General features: G+C 54.6%; 7 protein-coding genes across 7 annotated transcripts; 3 read left to right on the top strand and 4 right to left on the bottom strand.

Annotated features, from left to right (window-relative positions):
• Positions 1–10: 10 nt before the first annotated feature.
• Positions 11–1,326, bottom strand: CC84DRAFT_1110906 (uncharacterized protein). The gene is made up of 2 exons (XM_018175265.1): positions 602–1,326; positions 11–540 (listed from the first exon to the last, which is right to left on the bottom strand). The coding sequence occupies exons 1-2, from the start codon at positions 1,040–1,042 to the stop codon at positions 121–123; spliced, it is 861 nt and encodes a 286-aa protein (XP_018039836.1). The 5' UTR covers positions 1,043–1,326; the 3' UTR covers positions 11–120.
• Positions 1,327–1,645: 319 nt separating this feature from the next.
• Positions 1,646–4,066, bottom strand: CC84DRAFT_1137167 (cytochrome P450; the record flags this gene model as incomplete). The annotated part of the gene is made up of 6 exons (XM_018176138.1): positions 3,426–4,066; positions 3,314–3,376; positions 3,201–3,265; positions 2,687–3,150; positions 1,866–2,631; positions 1,646–1,820 (listed from the first exon to the last, which is right to left on the bottom strand). Exons 1-6 carry the CDS (start codon positions 3,579–3,581, stop codon positions 1,646–1,648), a joined length of 1,689 nt encoding a protein of 562 aa, XP_018039835.1. The 5' UTR covers positions 3,582–4,066.
• A 1,480-nt stretch (positions 4,067–5,546) lies between these two features.
• Positions 5,547–7,477, top strand: CC84DRAFT_1083799 (general substrate transporter; the record flags this gene model as incomplete). Its single annotated transcript, XM_018174021.1, has 6 exons — positions 5,547–5,690; positions 5,741–6,031; positions 6,084–6,534; positions 6,610–6,830; positions 6,890–7,103; positions 7,203–7,477. The coding sequence occupies 6 exons, from the start codon at positions 5,547–5,549 to the stop codon at positions 7,475–7,477; spliced, it is 1,596 nt and encodes a 531-aa protein (XP_018039834.1).
• Positions 7,478–7,645: 168 nt separating this feature from the next.
• CC84DRAFT_1255511 (UBC-like protein) lies at positions 7,646–9,043 on the bottom strand. The gene is made up of 2 exons (XM_018184544.1): positions 8,870–9,043; positions 7,646–8,816 (listed from the first exon to the last, which is right to left on the bottom strand). The coding sequence occupies exons 1-2, from the start codon at positions 8,916–8,918 to the stop codon at positions 7,981–7,983; spliced, it is 885 nt and encodes a 294-aa protein (XP_018039833.1). The 5' UTR covers positions 8,919–9,043; the 3' UTR covers positions 7,646–7,980.
• A 256-nt stretch (positions 9,044–9,299) lies between these two features.
• Positions 9,300–11,093, bottom strand: CC84DRAFT_1160618 (heme oxygenase-like protein). The gene is made up of 2 exons (XM_018177541.1): positions 10,565–11,093; positions 9,300–10,508 (listed from the first exon to the last, which is right to left on the bottom strand). The coding sequence occupies exons 1-2, from the start codon at positions 10,621–10,623 to the stop codon at positions 9,518–9,520; spliced, it is 1,050 nt and encodes a 349-aa protein (XP_018039832.1). The 5' UTR covers positions 10,624–11,093; the 3' UTR covers positions 9,300–9,517.
• A 349-nt stretch (positions 11,094–11,442) lies between these two features.
• CC84DRAFT_1160617 (uncharacterized protein) lies at positions 11,443–13,002 on the top strand. Its single transcript, XM_018177540.1, has one exon. It carries the CDS (start codon positions 11,928–11,930, stop codon positions 12,858–12,860), a length of 933 nt encoding a protein of 310 aa, XP_018039831.1. The 5' UTR covers positions 11,443–11,927; the 3' UTR covers positions 12,861–13,002.
• Positions 13,003–14,506: 1,504 nt separating this feature from the next.
• On the top strand, positions 14,507–15,812 carry CC84DRAFT_1255508 (uncharacterized protein). Its single transcript, XM_018184543.1, has 2 exons — positions 14,507–15,206; positions 15,253–15,812. The coding sequence occupies exons 1-2, from the start codon at positions 14,797–14,799 to the stop codon at positions 15,476–15,478; spliced, it is 636 nt and encodes a 211-aa protein (XP_018039830.1). The 5' UTR covers positions 14,507–14,796; the 3' UTR covers positions 15,479–15,812.
• The last annotated feature ends 867 nt before the right edge of the window (positions 15,813–16,679 follow it).

The following is a 16,679-nucleotide window of genomic DNA, read 5'->3' as shown; positions in this document are numbered from 1 at the left end:
GTCTAGATTTGTTGGTTAGTGTCTCGTTTCTACCTAGGAAAGTCCTAATGTTCAAGGCATATATGTACAAGTCTGGACGTTGTTCCTCGGAGACATGTTTCTGTTTTTACTAGCGCCAAACTATAGCGACACACAGTTATTGGCACTGTCCTCTAGGAAGATGCCGCCATAGATCTGTCCCTCGTTCAAGTTGCTCTCTTGGTATCCACCGTTGACCACATCCGACGTTCCAGTCGGCTTCTTGAGGATACCAATCTGGAATTGACCACCGCCCGACAACGAAGCAGAGGTAGGACCCGCGACCGACTTGAGAGCAGCATCGCCAGCAGAGTAGTAGATGGTGACCTGGTTCTTAGTGTAGTCGAGCTTGATGGCAAAGTTCTGCCATTGCGACTTGTCTGTGGCGGTAGAGTATAGCTGCTTGTTGTTCTGATCCAAAATCTGAAATTTGTTCTTATCTGCGCCGCTCTTGCCGATGAGCGTGCCGGTTTGGAATTGGATTTGGTCGGCGGAGTAGTCGGCTTTTTCGTGCCAGACGTTCTGTACTTCTATTAGCCTCATTGTCCTCGCCATAATAACGATAGAGACCGGGAGGACTCACAAGGTACTCATGTGTCAGGTTCAGCGGCCTGGAAGGGTCTTGCTTCACGCTGAAGTGTAGCGTCTTCACACCCGTCTGTCCCGGTCCATCCGCAGCATCTTTCAAGAATTGCAAACCTGCGCGCCTGAATCCCTTCTGTTGTTGGAAAATACTCTGGTCGCTGATTGTCACTTCGAGAGGAGTGTGCTCTGCAGTGTCAAAGCGCGACTTAGTGACATTGGGAAACTTAAGAATCCCGCTCCACTTAAGATCGTTGCCCTTGACGTAGTCAGGATTGAAGATGGTATTGGTCGCATACGTGTCGAACTGCGTGGGGTCCGCTGCCCAGGCGGTAGGCACACGTCCATCGAAGACGATGGGGCATTTGATGTCTGCGCGCTTTGCAGGAGCAGGAACAGCCAAGACGCTGGACGCGCCGAGAAGGGCGATGAGGGCGTACATTGTCGCGGTTGTCCAAATCTTTAGGCTTGGTTACGGACACTCCACAGGATGGCTCACGCCCATTTATATGACGACCGAGCACATCAGTACAGGTTACTATCGCAAATCGTCTTTCCTTGCCATATTGCGCATGCATCCAATCGTGTTCCTCGGAGTGTTAGCGCGCCCATTGGGAATATTCATTTCGGCCGCCCACTCGGCGGGCGGAAGAATGTTCCAAAAAGCTTCTACATTGTACGTATAACACATATACTAGGCCGATAGTAGGGCTGGTGACCTCAGTCATGCAAGCCAAGTAATATACGTCTGGCAATCTGGCTTGAGGCTCGGGTGAATTGTGGAGTGCAGCTGGGGTCGCGAGATTGGGACTCGGACCGAGGACCCGGTGTTTGAGGTTGAGACGGAACATGACAACAATGGGCAACATGGTAAGAACGAAGCGGTTGCATTTCCTACCGCTTGTAGGACCGAACATACCATTGATATTGCGGGGCAGCTATTCGACCTCACGAAATGAAATTGTGCGAGGGCCCTCGAAGAGCGACCTATGCCCAAATGGGCTCCTCTACAGAGCGCTATAAACATTATTGTATTTTCTACTGTTCATGACTCTATTGGGTTGCTATAGAATGTGCTCATCCTGTATTTGGTCTCGCCCTCGTATTGCGCAAGATTTGCAAGCGCTTCTTCGCCTTCGCGAACAATAGCCTGTCGGATCCGGTCGCTCCGCGGACTGATGTTGACCTTGAAGGGCTGGGGTCGCATGTTCAGACCGTTACTATACTAGTGAGTATCTTTACTTCATCAAGAGCGAACCACTTACGTGTAGTCAAAAATATCGACAGGGATGGGGTTTCCGGTCTTATCCAGCGCAGGCTCAATCTTAAATCCCCAGACTAGACGCGCAACCGTCAACCACGTCCCTTGTTCGGCCAATGCTTGACCCGAACACACTCTTCTTCCCCATCCAAAGGTCATGTATCCTTTATCGCCTGGGAATGGTCGATAAGCTGGGTCATCTTTCAGGTAGCGCCTCGGGTTGAAACGGTCTGGTTCCGGAAATTCCCTCTCGTTGTGATGGATTGCCCAAACGTTTCCTTGTACCCATGTCAATTTTGGAATCAAATATCCATTGTAGTAGTCATCCTTCACTGGCGCGTGAGGCTGACCGCCTATGATGGCTACAGATCGCCACCTGAAAACTTCCTTGACGAAAGCGCGCATGTACGGTAGATGGGCCTCATCGTCAAATGAGGGGCTGCGATCAGGACCAACAACTCGGTCAAGTTCTTCCCAGGCTGGAATTAGGGTCTCAGGGAATGCGCGCATGGCGAGCACAGCAGTAATGAGCGTGCTGCTGGAGGTATCTGAACCAGCGCCGAAGAGATTACCAGCTAAAGCTGAGATCTCTTGGGGCTTCAGGTTGTATTTCGGGGCTTCTTTGAATAAGAACTTAGAGTAGCATTCATCATGGCCGGGATTCTGGTTGGCTTCGTGGGCGAGAGAATAGAAGAAATCGTGTCCGCGGTGGGATTTGCCTCGTTTCCCAAGACCGTGCTTCCAAGGAGCGTTGGGTACCTTCGCAAGCACTGTTACGTCATCAGTAAAGCTGGCCATAGACCAATGATCGATGGCGGATCTTACAAGGAAAGGTTTCGAGAAGCATGGGGAAAGTCTTTCCGGGTACGTTCAAATCCGCAGCCCGGTGCATTACGGCAATTACTTCACTAATAATCGGATCGGTGTGATCAGATACACGTCTTCCGAATCCAATGATAGAAACTACACTCGTGGCGTAGCGTTCGAAATGCGCAACATATTGCTCGGGTGTTTTGAGCATGTCATAGGCGACAACCTTGCTCTCGTCGTTCTGGAAATTGCGGTAATCCCTAACTTTCTGAACCCCAACACCCTGATGCGTGACTTTTCGCTGCACTCGCCAGCGATCCCGTTGCTCAGGAGTGGTGGTGATCATGTTTACGAGGTTGTTTTGGCCGGAGCCTAGTTCCGCAAAGACTAACATCCGAGGTCGAGAGCAGTAGATGCCCGCTCTCTTGTCAAGAAGTTCGCTAGCCGTCCAGGCATCGTTAATCCAGACTGTTGGGTTACTAAGTGGTGTCAATCGTATGCCATGCATTAGCCCTATAGCATCACTGACCGTCCAATCCAATACGTGATGATAGGCGAATTGTATTTCTTGGACAGTTCTTCGAAGTATATCCACTACGCACGTTAGTGTCTACAAGTGAGAGCTGTTCCTGTTCTACTTACGGGTTTGTTATCCGGAAGTTGGAAGGTGTTGCCGATGATGGGCCATGGCAGTGGCCCAGGCGGCTTCTGGCCTTCAGTCTTGTATCTTGAGAGTTGAGTCGTGGATACTTACCATTCTCGATCTTAAGTATAGCATCCATGCATAATCCACGAATACACCAAGAGCAGCCGTTACAAGCACCGCAAATGCGATATTAGCAGCGCCGAACTTTGAGATGCCATATTGCAAATGATGCAGAGGCAGGTCGAAAAGCTGTTCGATAGCCATAGCCGACGTCTCTGGTAGGTCTCTTTTGTGGGAGTGTATGTTGCTTCAGGCCAGTGCGGAACGGCCAAGCGCGAAGACGTCTGTCACTTTAGTTCTCTGAAGAACAACAGATGCGTGGAATTCGATGACTAATTCGCCTCCAGGAGGTGCGCGCTTGTGTCGGGTCGAAGCTGGAGTGTAGCACAACCGACCCCACATTGTCGTGGTGGGGCAGGATTGGCCGGCAAATTGGGTGCATAGCATATGGGGCGAATAGGCTCTCATCTTCCGGACTACGCCCTAAGGCTCGTTAGGCACTGTGTATGGTTGTCAGATGCGGAGATCCATGCGGTGTTGGATATCGACAATGGTCGGTGTACCAGTCATGCTTCGTCCCGTGAGCACCAGCATTGCTACGCCCGTGGCCGAGAGATATCGCATCGCTCCTTAGTAATAAGGTGACCAGCATAATATCCACACTCATAATCCGATTGTGACGATTCGCCAGTGTTGGGAAAAAGTGTACGACCGAGGAGGCCGGACTGACACGTGCAGTACGCGCTAGGGTAGTCTAAGCAGGAAGCCGCTTCCAACACTCCCACCAAGCAACCTCCACACCTCACCATGCGCAACGCTATCAACGTCTCTTTTCCCACCACTTTCGACGATCTCACATATCTTAACATCGCTTGCCACTTGTAGCGGATATGCGGCCCTCACTATGGCATATAGATCTTAAGTCCTCCAGCTCAGCGACCCCAGTCCAGCTTCACGACTGAGTCGAGCTCTAGGCTGACTAGTATATCTCACATGCAGACTAGACAGCCCGTTTTAAATCATCCATCGTCACGTGGCGTCATGCGCTGTGTCTGCGGCTACATTCTTACAAGATCACGAGGATAAGATACTACAACTGCTGACCTCTCACTAAGTGACTATGCGACGCGTTGAGTACGCTCGACACCGTCATGCTAGCACGAACTCAAACTGAGGCTATCTGAAAGGCCAATTCGATCATGCTTCGAGGTCCGCCTTGTCTCTCAACTCACCTCTCGTTAGCCTGACGATTCAGCTCAACTCTGTATCAACGCCGGGCAGCCAACAACAAGCAAGTCTTGTGATAATGAACTTGAACAGAGACATCGAACATTTCTGTATCTCCTCGCATTCTTCGAGGTAGCGTCTATGTAACCTGGGTGGCCTTGAGTGCCCAGACATTACCAAAGCTTAAGTGCACACCTGTTTACCAGGGTGAGGCGTGTTCTGGACCATGTGTATTGTAAGGAACATCGATAAGAGTAGGCGAGTCGGTTTTAGTGGCTGCACTCACTGTAGTAATGTCGCTTCAAGTCACGATCTGACGCGCCTGAGTCAAGCACGTCCATCCTATCGAACGCGAGGATACTCGGCATTATCATCCCGAGGAAGTGGTAAAGCCGGCGAAGCGACCGCGCATATATGGTCTCATTCATGTGGCGCTTGCAGCTGGTTTCGACACTAGGCTCGTCCAGTGCGCTGCTTCAAGCTACAGCCCCGTCCAGAGCGACAGGTTTCTCCACGTTTGTGCCAGCCATGAAACGGTGCGGAGCCATTCTTTTGGAGAACATCACAGCGGCGATTGGTGAAGAGGGCCCCTCCCCCGCATCTTCACTCGCTAGTTTGGAGCAAAGTCCGGGGTAGGGCCCGCTATCGTGCATGGGATCGCCGGCAGATATTGGACATGACTTTGCTGCAAGACGATCTGCAGGCGTGATATGAAAGTGAATTGGCCTGCAACATGGATATCAAAGTGTGCGTGGCCTCTCTTGCCACGAGTGCGATACAAGATCACTCCTGTCAGACATCTCTTCATTTGTCTTACCTGACCGGGTCGATAGGCCATTGTCGAGTTGACCGATAACGACCACATTCATCTGCTTGAGTTCACGAGAGCCTCTTCAAGCACTACGTTGGATTCACAGTGACCTCGCTATACCCTACAACACCATGCCTGAAGCATCCACTGGCGCAGGTCTTCTGGAAAACTGGAAATGTCTCCTCGCATGCACCCTCGTCTCAATGAGTCCGTTCCAGTATGGCATTGATTTCGGTGCCATTGGCGGTCTACAAGCGATGCCAGGCTTCCTAGAGGTACGCCCACACGGCCAGTGCATCTGTGGCTCGACTAACAAGACGTTTAGGTCTTTGGACACAAGGACCCAAGTACGCCCCTTGGATACAACATCTCTCCCGGACGCCAGCAACTCATCTCTTCCCTCATGACTCTTGGCGCCTTCATCAGCTCCTCCGGCGCAGGCTTCTTCGCAACCTGGCTCGGCCGCCGGCAGTGTCTCTGGCTGGCATCTATCCTCTGCTGCGCATCAAACGTGATCATGATGGCTACCACAAACCTTTCTGGGCTGTATGCCGGGCGCTTTCTCATTGGGCTCGCGAATGGATGGTATATGACCTTTGCGCAGCTGTACATTCAGGTAAATTTTTCCCTCTCGAACCAGCAGATCCCCATATGCTAACGATAACCAGGAGAGCGCACCCGCCCGCTACCGCGGTCTCATGATCTCCGTTTTCCAATCGTGGACCTCAATCGGGACCCTCATTGGCACTGTCGTCGACAACGCAACGCACGCGCTCCCCGGAAAAACATCCTACCTGATCCCGCTCGGCATCATCTATATCGTACCGGTATTCATGTCTATCGGGTTGTTTTTCATCCCCGAGTCGCCTCGCTGGCTGGTCCTGGTAGAGCGCAACGAAGAAGCGCGCAAATCGCTGCTATGGATGCGGCCAAACCAGGGCGCCGTTGGAGAGGAGCTCGAAGAGATTCACGCTGCTATTCTCGCGGAGAAGGAAGTCGCAAGCTCGGCATCCTTCATCGACATCATCAAAAACCCTGTTGATCGCCGCAGAACACTTCTCGCAGTCGCATCGGTGTCCATCCAGGCCGCGTCTGGCGCCATGTTCATGATTGCGTATGGTATGTACCACACACCTTTATATACACCCATCCCCATGTCCCTTCCTGACCCAGACTAACACTTTGCCCTGCTAGGCACCTATTTCTTCGAGATGGCGCACGTCGGCAACGCCTTCCAGAACTCTTGCATCCTCACCGCCGTCGGCGTCCTCGTCATTATCATCAACAGCTGCGTCATCTCCAAGATCGGGCGGCGCCGCGTCTTCCTCATGATCGGCATGACCGTCTGCGGCATCTCGCAATTCATCGTGGCCGCCGTGTACCACGTCCAGCCCGGCACCGTGCGCACGGGGAAGGTATGAGTCTTAGCCCTGACCCTCCTCTCCGCTCCGAGAACAGTGACTCACGCCAGCAGGTCATCGTCGCCATGTCGGTCATCTACATCTGCGGGTACAACGGCATGGTATCGACCTACGCGTGGCTTGCGGGCGGCGAGATTCCCTCGCAGCGTCTGCGGTCGTACACGTTTGGGCTCGCCGCCGCGGTCGGGTTCGCAGGCGCGTGGCTAGCCACCTTCACCGCGCCGTACTTCATCAATCCCGATGCGCTCAACTGGGGCCCAGAATACGGTTCGTGTCTCCCACCCCCTCCAGCTTCTTCCTTTGTCCCGTTGATCTCCTCCCGATGGTTTCTTCTCAACGCGCACTTGCTGACAGTGGAACCCGCAGGCTGGATCTGGGGCCCCTCGTGCCTCATCACCGTCGTCTGGATCTACTTCTTCCTCCCGGAGATCAAGAACCGAACGCTCGAAGAGGTCGACGAGATGTTCGAGGCAAGATTGCCTGCGCGCAAGTTCAGGAAGTATGTGTGCGTCGGGCGGCATGTGAGCGACGAGAAGGTCATTAGTGAGCGGGATGGCGTGGTGGAGGAGCGGAAGAGCACCGTGGAGACGGTGTGGACGGATCGGAAGGCGGTCGCGGAGGCGACGGTGCATATTGAATAGAGGGGATAGGGGGTTGGGTGGTGAGTAGGGAGGGAGGGAGGAGGTCGAAAGGCGGTGGGATGCAACGCAACGCGATGTATGAATCATGAATGTCCACGACGTGTCTGCTTTCCTTGCTCGGTTCTAGTGTGCAATGCAATGCAATACTTGAATTTCAAAGAAAGCAAGCCCGGGACGAGGATGGTGCGGGGCGCCGCAATAACCATCTTATCCTAATCTAATCCCGTCTACCCTCCTAACATGTACAAGCCCTTAAAACAACCCAGCCAAAGCCGCACTCCGGACATAGACGTCCTGTCCTATGAATACCACAGCATGTACGATAACGCTCACATGCCTGATCCCAAACCCAGATCATTCCAAACCCAAGAAACAATAAACGCCAAAACACCACCGCTAACAAGTCACAATCACACTCACAGCATCGCAAGTTCCTACCCAACCCAAATAACCAAAACGCCCAGCAGCAAACGCAGGATAGATAGAAACGTCCGCTGCTCCACCTAGGAGGCGAATTTCTTCAGCACCATGAACAGCAGCGCGGCGACGACGCCGTAGATGGCGGTGTCGAGCCATTGGGTGGAGGCGGGGGTCTGGTGCTGGAGGAGAGGGGGGACGGCGGCGTGGCGGGCGGGGAGCGCTGGTGCAGCCGCTGGGATGGTGCGGGTAGGCTGTGGTGCCTGTGCCGGTGCTGGTGCTTGCGGCGGTCGTGAAGTCTGGCTCGAGGACGACGCCGATGGTGCCGGTGCAGCTTGCGGCATGCCATCTGTCGCCTTGTCCTGACTCGCGCCCTCCGTACTCTCCCCGCCCAGCTCCTCACGATACGCCAACCTCAACTCCTCGGGCACAGGCTCCTCGCTCCCGCCCTCTGTCTGCGCACACGCCTCCTCGTTCTCCCGCAGAATCTCCGCATTGCTCTTCGCGCACCCAGGACACCGCCAGCTCCCCGACTCGCTTGCCATGCGCTCCCTAACACCCCTATCGCACTCCAGCCCCCCAACCTGTCCTTTGGCCTCGCTGTCCATGAAACTCCGAATCGCGACCAGCGCCGTGCGGATCCCCCACGCCGGCTGCCACGTCTCCTCGTGGTGCCCGCTTATGCTCAGGCAGATCTCGCGATTAACCTCGAATCTCCCGGTGGGCGTTAAGAAGCGGAAGTTGGGCGGTTTGAGCGGGTATGTGGAGGGCAGGACGATGCGGCCGTGGTAGATGCCCGCGGCGTAGGGGGATGGCGCGGGCGGGCCGCGCAGCGTGAAGTGCCATTCGAAGAGGTTTGAGTCGATGGGTGCGGCGGCGAAGTCGGGGGAGGGGTGGGCAGAGAGTTCAGATGCTTCTTTTACTGGGGTGCGTCAGTGGGCAAGTAAGGGACGTAGGGCTGACGGAGCAGCGTACGGATGCGCTTGATCGTGGGCGTCTTTGTGTTGAAGCCGCGGGCGGACATGGTCGCCGTGGGAGCGAGAGTCGCAAGCGAGTGGAGGTCTAAGATTCCTAGTTTCAGTGTTGCGTATGGAAGAATAGAGCCGAGGGGAGCCCGGCTGAGATGTGCGGCGTTGAGGTCGACGTTGCGCGGCCCGAAGCGCTATCGATTACGTGGTGAGTACGAAGTACGGACACGTGCGAGGCCGCGCTGCCACGTGCTTTGGAATCTTCTAACGCCCAGTGTTTGCAGGGTTGAATGCAAGGAGTCTTCGCGACAGCATATCAAGCTATAGTGCGAAGGGTAGGATTGGCGAGTTTATGTATGCTCAATATCCATGTTTGCGTGCACTAGAGGCCTAACAGAGCACACGTTTGGGAATGTAGGAAACGAGATGAGATATCAGAAGATTCTTGTAGTTTGCGACGGTCTAGTAAAGACTCTACAAATGCATGTCTACGCTATCGGGGTATCGTTAAAGTGTGCATGCAGTTCATCCAAAAATACCGGCCATCCAAATAGAAACCCACCCACTCAGTATCTGCCAGAACACCAGCCAGCGCCAAACCTGGAACTATTTCAAACACCGCATGTTGCGCGCCATGCAACGAGAAGCCGAGCAATTAGTAAGACAGCCACAGCACACCCGCGCACGCCAGGCACCCGAGCGCGACAGCTGCACTCGTGACCTCAGGTCGCTGAAACCACGTGCGCAACGCCTGGTGAGACTCCTTGGACGTGACCGCCTCGCTCTTGTCAGGCTTCCCGTGCATCTGATTTCCGTGTGGCGGGGCGGCCTTCATGCGCTTCAGCTGCTCCAAGTCGGTGCCTAGCGCGCCGTCGAGCTCGTGGACGAGTCCCGCGCAGAGCTTGAAGATGGTCTTCGCCTCCTCGATGACGTCGACGCGCTCGTCGGGCGTGAACAGCGCCTCCGCACCGAGAAGCCGATCCTTGAACTCTCCCTTGATGTCTTCGCCGTCATGGATGCCGGGGAATGACCACAGGGAGAGGCCCTTCTCCGTGAGCGGGGCGTCTGCGTCTTGGGTCCCCGCGTCTGCGCCAGACGACCAGAACTCGGGCCCCGCCTTGCCGAGCTCCCCGCGAATCCAGCGACCGCCGGAGAACACGGCCATGTAGAAGCACCAGGCATACGCGATCAGGACGTGCGGCTTGGGTCCGACGCTCTTCCTGATGTGCGCGCAGAAGTCGGCAACCTTGTCGCCCGGGTACTGCGCCAGCATGACGTCGAAGTCGGTGGGGTGCAGACCGCTCAGGTACTGCAAGTCCTTCTTGATCCTGGCTGACCTAGCCAGGCCCTTGGGTCGGAGGCGCTGCAGAAATGCAACGGTCTGTGGCGAGGGCGGTGACGTGAAGAGCTCGGGCTCAGCGTATGGATTGACCAGGAGGAAGGAGAGCAACGGCGACGTTGGCGGTGATGCTGCGGCGCCTGGCGGATTTGTGGGCAGGAGATCGTTCCATAGCGACTCGAAGGTCAGGAAGATGTGCGCGAAGTGGAGGAGGCCGGTCGTGTAGAGCTTTGGGTCGCTTGCGAGGGGCGGGAGCGCAAAGGGCACGCGTGCGGTAATGAGCTTGTTGAGTTCTGTGTGCAGACTCCTGCGTCTGCCGTCAGAATATGCGATTGTGGTGGGGTGCCGCGCGGGCGGGGTTACCTGGTGGCGGTGTTGATCTCGCTCGATAGCGTTGCCTGTGGAACGCTGCCGCGCGCCATGTTCGCTGCTGTGTTTTCTGTACGAGAGTCGACGGGTATCTGATTCGAGGTGGCGTAGGAACAAAAGCGCCTCTGGACCCTGGATGTCGATATACAGAAGCGAGGCAAGCGGCGCCAGTGCTTTAAGTCGAGCAGACGGGGCGGCCTGGTCCAGGCAGCACGCTGCCCCGGGGAACACGGTCAGAGCAGGCGCCCGTGTGATGTGCCGCAGTGGTCGTGGTGGCGTGCGCGTGCGCGTGCTTGCTGTGTACCTGCTCTGTTTGAAGAGCCCGCCGTGAAGCGGACGCCATATCGGGGCTACGAGGGCCGAGTCGCAGACGGTCTAGACGTGACGAGGGCAGATGATGCCATCTCCCGAGGCTCCAGCGCTAGGTCACGGACAAGCGAGACACATCGATCGGATTCCAAGCGCATGCGGGTGCGGTGCGCGGACATGGCATGGGTTTGGATGGAGAAAAGTGCGATCATGCTGGGAGTTTGGACGGCGTAGCGAGTGAGGAACACGCTGCGATCGCCCTGCCCATTGCAGCGGCCCACAGATCGAGCCCAGCGCATGCCGATGGCGCTAAAACACTACAACAGATCGCTGCAACCGTCCTTGTCCAACACCACGAACCATGTCGTCTGTAGAACACTGCTGGATAGATAATGCTACTGCCTGCTGTATCACATAGTTTCCCAATGGGCAGCTGCAGCCCTCGTGCACCTCGAGATGTATAACGACATGGGGGACCTGGTCCATTCTGACAACCTCGAGCGTATTCCAGATACCAGAATCCCTTGAGACATTCACTATATCATCATCGAATTTACCCACCCGACGACGATCCATTATCTCGCTATCTGACCGATGTTTCCGGCTACCCAAATGGTCGTCGCGATATGTTCTGCCATGAAGATGAGCAGATGGCTTGGAGACTCGCCGGCGACGGAGCCAAAACTAGGCGTGAAGATGGCTGGAGGGCTCCGTGCGTGGAACGGCTCAAAGTATACGTAAACCGCACGCCTTCGAGATGTTTCCGGCCAAGGACGCCGAGAAGGAGAAGGCCAGAGTACAAGCTATGGAGAAGATGTACAGAGACATCACCAGATGGCTTGTCGAAGTCTTTTCCGAAGACTAATGAGCAGCCAGACCGTGATGAGCAGCCATGCTAGTCCTTCACTTCACAAGCAACGCCCCCATTCTGCCGCGTTTGCGTTGACCGGGCTACGTCAACTGAATCCGACTTCGACGCGCAAACGCTGCTCTCGCTGTCCACAACCAACAACGCCCGCGTTGTTTTCGCTGCCACTTCATCAACACCATGGCACCCAACAGCTATGGTGTTCCGAATCCGTTCCCGCTACGCGCACAAGCAGAGAGAGAGAATGCGCGCACTCGTGCTCAGTACGCTAGCGTGTCTGGTCCGCCGCTCAACCCTATGGGTGTAAGTATGCCATACGTTCCTTCGCCCAATCCCTACCCACATCCGCCCGTGGCACCCCAGCCACGGAGAGTGCACACTGGACGTCTTGCGAACCGATTCGCCGGAAGAGCCACGCACCAGGACCCCTTCACCCATCCGCCTCCTCGGAACAACCCCGGTGGATCCCCCGTGTTTCCGTTCGCACCTCCACGCCAGGCCAACCCCGATGGATCGCCCGCGTACCTGTTCTCACCTCCAGTTCAGAACATGTACCCAAGGCCTCAAGCGTATCCGTACACTCAATACCCAGGACCCCCCATGGCACCAGAGCAGAACTTCACCTACGCTCCACCAACCATGATGGGCTCTCAGCGTATGGAGAGCGGAGCTCAGGGCATCCGTGGATCTGCTCGAGCGAGCCACTTCCCCTCGATGTCCTCACTCCACGATGCCCTACCTCATCCAGCGCCGCTCCGCCAGCCCACACCCGCCCCGCCTCACGGCCCGTCGCCTCGCCCCGAGTACCTCATCGTTGGCCTCTTCGCTCTCCGTCTTACACAACACCTCATCATGCGTCTCGACCCATACGCTGGCAGCGACGCGGCTCTCCGCTGGCTCGAAGCTTTTCTCCGGTCTTACGATGCAAGCTTCGATCTGGCCAAACTGAAGGACCCACGCTCGATTGAGGACTACGTGCGTATGTACCCGGGCATTGTGCGCAGCATGATCAAGCAGCCGAAGTATCGGAGGGTGTTCATGGATATGGATCCGGATAAGAAGATCGAGGGACGGGACTTGAGCGATGGTGAGTACGCGACGCAGAAGAGGTGAGTGTTGTGGAGTGCTAATCGAGAGAAAGAGGAGCTGCGGGCGATCATCAACTTTGCGGATGCAGCGGGTGAGTGGGGCTCTGTCGTTCCGCTTCGTGGAAAATATGCGCAGCGGATGGAGGACTTGGCCAAAATGAGAAGCATGGCGGAGTGACACTCTTGGCTTTCACTGCTATGGTCCGATATTGATTGTACGCTAAACAGTCGCATATCGACATGATTACGCGTCTAGCATATCAGAGTTAGTCAGTATGCGTTTGAGCTTGATAGCTTTCTTGTCAACTGGATGGAGTAAGTTGGAGCACTCTGCCCGGATGGATTGTATATTGTAGTCGACATTGTTCTACGACCTATAGGGCAGAGCGTTAGTCTCTTGGTTTGCATACGGACCATGCAACCATCGTCGATAGACCAAAGAGACTATCGATTCTCCGAGCGGTTTCGCAATGTGCTGAACTTGGTGGTCTGACGCTGAAGCGATCACATGCCCTCGCAATCTCGCTTTCATCAGGGTACCGTTCCTGCAGATTACAAAATATGCCATGCACACTTGGGCAGTGTTGCAATATGAGAGGGCTGAATCTTCCAACACAGTAGGTGAGTCGAAGCCCACATAGGTCTCTATCCTTACATCCTACACGTTCGCGCCAGTATCGTCGACGTCCTGTCAACAGTTTCTACATGAGTAACATACGATAGTTCCGTTTAGATCAATGCGTGAAAGTACGCCTCAAGTGTTAAACAGAAGCACTGTTCGAATGACCATTGGAAATGCCGCTCTTCCCTTAAAGGGAGACCTTACACCAGCATCATTGACCACATAGAGGCGGCCCGCATTGGAGCAAGGATTGAGTTGTTTCATGTCTTTGCCAAGCTCAGTCATTACACGAGCAATAGGTCGGGTAAACGCATCAACCTGCAAGATGCCAAGGAAGACGAGCTATCAGCGGCTGTGCTGCAGAGTTGGGATTGACATGTGAGGGCCCTAATGCGCGTAGATATCAAAGAGGCTCAGGGCAACAGCATTCGGGAAAATGAGAGCAGTGGAGACGAATTGACTTCTGTAGACCAGAGGGGATATCGTCCGGTCGACCCAGGAGGCATGGTCGTTCCACGAAGGCTCGAGCCAATCCAAATCGATCATGATGTCAGATCTGGCACCGTGTGTTCCAATCCAGAAGAGGAAAGAACGAGCTGCACATGCACTCTGACCTGAACCACAGTGCTGAGCCATGTACGGCGTGGCGATAAGAGCATAGTCTTCGGATCGGGCTTTGCATTATGATAAGCCACTTTCCGCCCGCGAGGCCATGTGCGACGATTTTTATAATGTTGATAATAGTTCCCGGCTATCTAAAATATGGTCATCAGAGAATACAGCAACACGTCTTGCTGCGTCTTGTCACGAAGTGCAGAAGATAGGACATCTTGTAGCTGTTGCATCTCGACATCGCTCAACACCTACCCCGCCTCAGATACGGTAGAGTGTATATCTTGCAAGGCACTCTTACTCCTCACACTATTATTTCATCGTCCTAGGACGCGTCAGTGTTTATGGCCCCGCGTACAACCTTAATATGGCTCAGCCCCCTCCTCCGGGCCGCTAGTGCATTTTGGTTTCACAGTAACCACCACACAGCCCACTGAAGCACAACACAACAAAAGCAGACGCGACAGATGCGGGGCGACTGCGACACGTCTGCACGAATCATAGTGGTGCCAAGACGCAAGGTTGACTACACAGGTTGAATACATGCATGCGGGTGTCACCAGAACCGGAACAGTAAGGCTTGCGAACCTCGTTGCCTAAGGGACCAATGCTCCTACTTGTACATTCGACGTTTACTAGAACCGCATAGTCCCTCACACTACGACATATCTACACTTTACAAGCCCAAGACCATCACAGAGCATACCAGACTCCAATCAGTTTTACTATGGCATCAACCATCCCCAACGAGCGCAGGCTGCGCCAAATCACCGTCGCTACTCTTCTTCCTGCTTTTCCCCTGCTCATAGCGTCGGGCGCGATGGTGGGGAAAGAGAATTATAACAACTACAATTGGAACTGGAATCAGCACTTGTACCCCACTGTCATCTACTTCGGCCTGCTCCCGACCTTTCTCTCCGCGATCACTTCGGGAATTGCCCTCCAGGCCAAACACGACCCGCTGGCCAAACGTGCTCCCTGGGTCACAGGGCTGTGGGTGTTGAACGATCTTGTCTTGGCACTGGGGAACCTGGCCATCCTGATCCCGATTTGGATCAGCGAGCCGGCAGCCATGGGGGGCCATGGGGACTGGATGATGCTGGAGACATACGCGACGGTGTTCTTGATGTCAAACATGTAAGCGCCTTCCATCACCGTGCAAGCTGTAAGCTTACATCACTAGGTTCATTCACACGTATCTCGCCTTGTACCCGTTCAAGTCGCTGTTCAACTTCGAATGCCAGAAGAAGTGCCCGCACTGCCACGGAAGGCTCGGTGGTTCTCATGTGGAGACTGTTGCCACCAAGGGCGAGGGATACAGCCTTCTCCGGGCCGAGAACTACTTGGATGAGCACGAGGCGGAGGCCAGCACCGGCCCCATCAGGCTGTCCACCGACTCTGAAGCTTAGATGATATAGCAAAGTCTCACAGGTGATTGTTAAGCATGAAACAGAACCTCATGGTGAAGTCTCGTGGCTGGACCGCGAAACAGAGGGGTTACTGGGTGAGTTTGAACTGGGGCTTAGTGCCAGGTGGCTGGGCAACTCGAAGCATGAGTTATGGGTGGGGGCTCGGAAATGTGTCATGACGTACTGCGGGAATATGCGCTACTTTTGGGTGTTTGGACGACTTTCCTACTCTCTCGTTTTGAACAGGCTGTGTCGACACAGCCATATCTTGTCTGTGACCTGTCATAGCATATGAATTACAACACACTCACAGGTCACCATCAAAATGAGTTTTCAGCTATTTCCAGCAGGCATCACCGTTCGCGTTGGGCCTTCATTCAACAGTTAACGGAATAGCCTTCGACCCATTTACGAGAGCTATGATGATTTTGAGTAGGCCTTACTACATGACATGCATGCGGGATAAACAGATGGATATGAGAAGGTGGATGCGGTTCTATTGACAGATGTATAGCATGTTGAACTGGGCATAAGAATCTAAACTTTCGACTGTCGATACGTTCTGATGATCGTGTCAAATTACAGTTCTAAAACAATTAGCCCTTAGACTGTTCGGCTTACAAGCACGGATCTCGGGAACTGAATGATCCAGCCCTGCCGCCATCAGTGTAGTCGAGCACGCGGTGATACTCAACGACATGAGCTTCAGTGAGGTTGCTGCTGTCCAGCTGCTGCTGCGCGTCAAGCATCAGACGCTCACCGTGCGCAAGAAGCTGTGCGAATGCCACGGTGTCTTTCCAGACCCTAGAAGCAAGACGGGCACAAATGACGAGACGATGGAGAGCCGGCACCGTGATGTACTTGCAGCGCGGGTAGCGGCTCGCCTGCCAGCGCTCGTAGATTCGATCAATACCTGGGGCCATTCGAAAGCCTGATGATAGAGCAATGCTGAGTCGGCAATCTCCTGCGCTACGGTGAGCCTAAGTGATGTAATGTCTCCGCGAATAGCATGGTGCGCGCAAGCATAGTCTGCGTGGCCACATTGACCTGGTACGGATGCACAGCGATGGGGACCGCGAGACTCGTGTCGGCCTTGTACAGCACACCAAGGCTCATAGCAATTTTTTTTGTAGTCTCGGTGCTGATCAATTATGACGTGGACGATGTCGTCGACTAGAGCCGATGTTAATGTCTCGTTACC

The sequence above is a fragment of the Paraphaeosphaeria sporulosa genome (assembly GCF_001642045.1).
Source record: "Paraphaeosphaeria sporulosa strain AP3s5-JAC2a unplaced genomic scaffold CC84scaffold_2, whole genome shotgun sequence".
Lineage (NCBI taxonomy): Eukaryota > Fungi > Ascomycota > Dothideomycetes > Pleosporales > Didymosphaeriaceae > Paraphaeosphaeria > Paraphaeosphaeria sporulosa.
The sequence above is the reverse complement of the archived record's forward strand: the minus strand, read 5'-3'. Positions and strand labels throughout refer to the sequence as shown.